The following is a 5,268-nucleotide window of genomic DNA, read 5'->3' as shown; positions in this document are numbered from 1 at the left end:
ATATACATATATATATATACATACATACATACATACATACATACATTTGAGAGAACAGATAAATCAAATATAATAATTTGTCATTTTAGAAGAATATGATAGATTAAATGCCCAGTTGTCAATAGGTAATGCAGAGAAAAATAAAAACAAAAAACATGAAGTCAATAAGGATAAGAGTATATTATTGCAAAAAATCGAAAACAAAAATAAATGGAAGATGTCTAAAGATGAACAAAGCCCGACACAGGAAGTTGTCTTATCTGTAATATATTAATCTATGTAACAATTTTACTTAATTGTTTCTATCAGTTTCAATCACTTATTCAACATTACATTTTTTAAATTTAATTTCAACTGTTCAACATTCTTAATTTTGCAATTTTTCGGTAGACTGAGGCAACGCACAGTACTCCTTCGAGACAAAAGCTTCCCGACGGATCTCCTATAATAGCTATTTTGGTCGTTTCTTGTAATCGTATTACAGTAGAGCGATGTCTAAACCAATTAATTAAGTTAAGACCTAGTAAAGAACAATTCCCAATAGTTGTATCGCAAGACTGTGATCATCGACAAACTGCTGATGTCATAGCAAAATATGGAAACCAATTGCTACATATAAAGGTATTGCTATACATTGAAAATAATTTGTTTGTATTACTATGTCTATTATTTAAGAGAGCGTATTCTTGATTTCTTTTAATTTTAAAGAAATTATACTTTCACTTTTATTCTTATGATAGATTTATTACAATCTTTATGCATACATTCCAGCAACCTGATCAGTCCGATATTGAAATACCACCTAAAGAAAAGAAATTCAGGGGATACTTCAAAATCGCACGTCACTATAAATGGGCGTTAAATCAAGTATTTCTGAAGCTTGGATATAATACTGCAATTATAGTTGAAGGTACGATAGTGTAGTCAAATCTTTATGAGCATAATTATTATATAACGAGTGCGACACATCTCTACAGGATTAAAGATGTTTAATTAAGATTGCTTTTAATTTTTATACAGACGACTTGGACATCGCTCCAGACTTTTATGAATACTTCCTGGGGACTTATCCCTTACTAGTGAATGATAGCTCTCTATGGTGTGTATCTGCGTGGAATGATAATGGTAAAGCCGGCTTGGTGGACGAACATGCGCTACATTTACTGTATAGAACAGATTTCTTTCCTGGCTTAGGTTGGATGCTCACGCGCGATTTATGGTTGGAGCTTGCACCTAAGTGGCCCAAATCGTAAGCATAATTTTATATTTTAATATAAGCTAATGTAGCTTGATTTATTATCTATCTATAATATTTGCGGTTATAATAATGATACATCTGCTTGCGTAGATACTGGGACGACTGGATAAGGCAGCCAGAACAGCGTAAGAATAGAGCTTGCATCCGCCCGGAAATCTCACGAACCAGAACATTTGGCAAACTTGGAGTCAGCAAGTACTTTTTTTTATCCATATTTTTTATTTATACATTATTTTTACATTAAAAGATAAATGTTATAACTCGAAACTGATAAAAATAATTAAAAATAAAATAATTTGAGTAAATTAAATCGGTATCAAAATTTGTCTTGTTACTTCTAGCGGCTTATTCTTTGAAAAACATCTGAAGTACATCAAGCTAAATGAACAATTTGTGCCTTTCACCAAGATGAATCTATCCTATTTATTAAAAGTAAGAGAACAAATGTTAGATGCTAATACATATCTACTGAATTTAAAGTATTTATAATTGTTATGTTTACTTCTAGGATAATTACGATATAGCTTTCGTCAATCAGGTGTATCAGTCGACAGTGGTTAGCTATTCCGAATTGAAAAGTGGGAATATTGTTGCCCCTGGTCCAGTACGAATACCATATTATACTCGTCAATCGTTTAAAAATATTACCAAATTGCTTGGTTTAATGGACGATTTCAGGGTAATATATTCTGTTCATTAAGATTCTTGTTAATTCATTTTAAATTGTATGTACTATCTCAAAAATGTGTATTACAGAGCGGTGTGCCAAGATCAGGATACCGCGGTGTGGTGACGTTTTTTTATAATGGAAGACGTGTGCATTTAGCACCAAGTGCAAATTGGAGCGGTTATGATATAACATGGAGCTAACACATGATTATGCTCTATAAAGACTTGTAGATTGCACAAGAATATCGCGTGCATTTCTTCTTTGATATTCAACAGATTAGGTAACAATTGCGATGAATCAACAGTGAAATCTGTATTTATGTCAGCAGCATACGGCTATGCTCCATAGAATTAAGTAGAAGCCGGTGTTACATTCCTCATCGGTTCTTAATCGGTTTTAAACATACCCTTTCGTAAAGAAATGTGTCACATTTATAAGTTTATATATACATGATTTATGTGTAAATGAATTATCATTCATTTACAGTATATATATCATGTATTTTGTATATCTGCGTTTCTAAAGATTATATTTATCAGTTTTTTAGTATATATATTTAAATGACTGCTAAAGCTGATTGTATCTCATGTACATAAAATGTCGTAGTAATATCGATAAAGCAATATTCTTAATTAATTATTATCACGTATCTTCCGATATCCGAAAACGATAATGTGTTGATATATTTTTGCTCGTACGGCTTTTAAAAATTTTGTTATGAAGTTATGTGACGTATGACAAATGAAGTATATAATTTTTTCGAAGAACCCAAATTCTGCAATCTATATTATTTATCTCACTATCCATGAGCTATATCCCTTAACTTTATTTTATGATCTCTTAATCTAAACTGATTTTTAATTTATTTTTATGATACAAAAATATTTTCCAGAGCTTCAATTTCAATACTTATGTTTTAATATACGGGTATAGATAATATATGGGTTTTATGACATTAAACGTTATGTACGATTAAGATGGACAAACAAAAAGTATATTTTATATGCTTCGTATTTATATTTATACAAGCTGTAACAACAATGATCAAGCAAATTATCTCTAAGTTGTTATTAATATTCACAGAATATATATAATTACACTCATTCCCTATAATAATCTAATGTGTCTCGAGTCTTGAAAATATAATTTTTACAGCACGACTAAAGTACTATAGTATAATATATCTGTTGAGAGATTTAGGATTTATACCACATGCGATTGGAGTATTTCGATTTCTCAAGTGGTACATCGGATGGCAGTCCAGGAGTTGGATCTGGAAATGTTATAGGCTTTTCTGGTTCCGGCCGTGGTCTCGATGTATTATGCACTTTAGCCTCGCAAAAATAGCCATAGGGTGGACGTTCTATATTTAAATTCTGACGAACACAATTATCCAAGGCAGCTTGCGTTTTTCGGCATCTAAGTAATATTCATATTATTATTCATCATTATTCCATTGCCATGAGTAGTATCAGATGAAGAATTAATAAAATATAAAATGACATACGGAGCAAACTCCAATGTCCCCGATGATCTCTCAAGGCAGTACATGTAAGCATTAAAATCCTCTAAGCAGTGTTTTTTCATCTTTTTAAGAATATCCAATGCGCAAGATGTTACGGCTTTTCCTTCGTTGAGACAGCGACGTGGGTCGCGCTCTTCTTGTCTGCATAACAAAAATTCCTGAAGAAGAAATAAATTTTATCTTGCTTATTTGTGTTAGAAATAAATTTCTTGCAATTAGAAGGTGACTATTAAACGGATTTAATAATATCCATGGTTATAATCAACATTTACATTTTATGTCAGTAGTATTAACTACTGACATAAAATGTAAATACTAATTAAATCCGGTTTTATAATTGATGTTATAAAATCTGATTCAACTAGCGTTTATATCATGATGCAACAAGCTTCTTACATCATCATTTATACGTCATTTATACGACATTTTACATCAATAGTTAATAATTATAAAGATGTTACTGAAACCAATTAATTTGATTATAAAACAATCTGTGATTTAATTAAAAGACTAAAGTTGGATTGTTCCATATTGTTGTCTTTTAATAAATTGTAGCTTACTCTTTCTTTTTTTTCTCTCTTGCTTTTTCTTTTATCCATTAGATAAATTATCACATAATTTATTAAAAAATGGAACAATCATCCCTAACTTATTTTATAAACTGTTTTAATTTACGTGCTCTCAGATGAATGCGAATGATTGTTTAATTGAAAGATATGTTATTATTTACAACCAATATTAAAGATATATTATTATTTATAAAGACGTGTATACATCATTACAGGGACTTGGAGCATTACGTAATTCCTCGAAGGGGAACGGCTCGATGCATGACGAACAGTGTAGGGTATCAACGTGATTATCCGGCTACTAAATGAAGTTGCAACTCACATTGTTATACCATTCACAGCCCTTGCCAATATAAACGGACGCGGTTTGCAGCACCGGCCAGCTGACGTTCAGCTCCTGAACGGTTAGCTCACTCTCCTCGGGCAGTACTGTCTTCGCTGTCGCCATGTTTTCTTTATAGCAGCACTCCGTCGGAAAGACTTTTCATTTGCGATCGAAGTCACTGATCACGAGAAATGCCTCAATGCGAAACTTCCCGTGATTTTAACGCGTAATTGTGAAGCAAGTTATGTACATATGCGCGATGAAATAACCTGACGATAACCTAACCTTAACGATGTGTGACCTTCGATAGTAAATTCTCGTTTTATCGATGTCGTTTTAACGTCGTTCGATTCGAGATGTCGATTTCACGACTTCTCGAATCGATGGTAAAAAGAAAATGGAGCGGACACTGTGTACGAACGCGAAAATACGGAATATCATGTAAGAAAATGTATTACTGAACAGTTGTTTAATATCATAATTCTGTGTTAAACTAAACAAAGATTATATACGATAATCTCTAACTCATTTTATTTATTTTTTGTTTCAAAGTTCAGTGTAATTAATGGCGGGGGTAATCATCATAATCGATCTGAATCTTGAGACAGAAGGAAAATGGAGATATCGCATGTATAAATCACTTTTTTTATAAGAAGTATATATGATATGAACGCGGAAATACGAAATATTGCGTAAGAAAAATTGTATTACTGAAGAATCTGAAATATTACAACTTTAAAAATTAAATTAAGTAAAAAGTATACAATAACTCCGATCTGATTTTTACTCATTTTTTGTTTCATATAATTAAGGATAATCATTATTATACTTTTGTATAATTAAAGACATGAATAATTATTATCCGGGAAAAAATGTTTTATATATAATTATATCAAATTATATAAAAATGTATATAATTTT

General features: G+C 31.3%; 2 protein-coding genes across 2 annotated transcripts in view; one reads left to right on the top strand and one right to left on the bottom strand.

The window, feature by feature from the left end:
• Positions 1-2,694, top strand: part of LOC108756696 (alpha-1,3-mannosyl-glycoprotein 2-beta-N-acetylglucosaminyltransferase) — a 4,225-nt gene extending 1,531 nt beyond the window's left edge. The window contains exons 6-13 of the mRNA XM_018500699.1: positions 81-262; positions 391-621; positions 772-910; positions 1,021-1,249; positions 1,349-1,453; positions 1,600-1,690; positions 1,767-1,937; positions 2,015-2,694. Coding sequence (XP_018356201.1) covers positions 81-262; positions 391-621; positions 772-910; positions 1,021-1,249; positions 1,349-1,453; positions 1,600-1,690; positions 1,767-1,937; positions 2,015-2,128 — 1,262 coding nt within the window. The 3' untranslated portion in view covers positions 2,129-2,694. The remainder of the gene's footprint in view (positions 1-80; positions 263-390; positions 622-771; positions 911-1,020; positions 1,250-1,348; positions 1,454-1,599; positions 1,691-1,766; positions 1,938-2,014) is intronic.
• A 227-nt stretch (positions 2,695-2,921) lies between these two features.
• LOC108756722 (NADH dehydrogenase [ubiquinone] 1 alpha subcomplex subunit 8) lies at positions 2,922-4,677 on the bottom strand. Its single transcript, XM_018500738.1, has 3 exons — positions 4,345-4,677; positions 3,436-3,611; positions 2,922-3,347 (listed from the first exon to the last, which is right to left on the bottom strand). The coding sequence occupies exons 1-3, from the start codon at positions 4,468-4,470 to the stop codon at positions 3,125-3,127; spliced, it is 525 nt and encodes a 174-aa protein (XP_018356240.1). The 5' UTR covers positions 4,471-4,677; the 3' UTR covers positions 2,922-3,124.
• Positions 4,678-5,268: the final 591 nt, after the last annotated feature.

Source organism: Trachymyrmex septentrionalis, unplaced genomic scaffold, assembly GCF_001594115.1.
Source record: "Trachymyrmex septentrionalis isolate Tsep2-gDNA-1 unplaced genomic scaffold, Tsep1.0 scaffold13, whole genome shotgun sequence".
Taxonomy (NCBI): Eukaryota; Metazoa; Arthropoda; class Insecta; order Hymenoptera; family Formicidae; genus Trachymyrmex; species Trachymyrmex septentrionalis.
This window is presented reverse-complemented; position numbering and strand designations above follow the sequence as displayed.

Bases quoted from the DNA above. Each gene is read 5' to 3' on its own strand.
- LOC108756722 (XM_018500738.1), bottom strand. From the start codon at position 4,470: ATGGCGACAGCGAAGACAGTACTGCCCGAGGAGAGTGAGCTAACCGTT. The intron at 3,612-4,344 runs GTGAGTTGCAAC...TTTCTTCTTCAG, and splicing joins GCTGTGAATGGTATAACAAT to GAATTTTTGTTATGCAGACA. The intron at 3,348-3,435 runs GTATGTCATTTT...AATATTACTTAG, and splicing joins GGGACATTGGAGTTTGCTCC to ATGCCGAAAAACGCAAGCTG.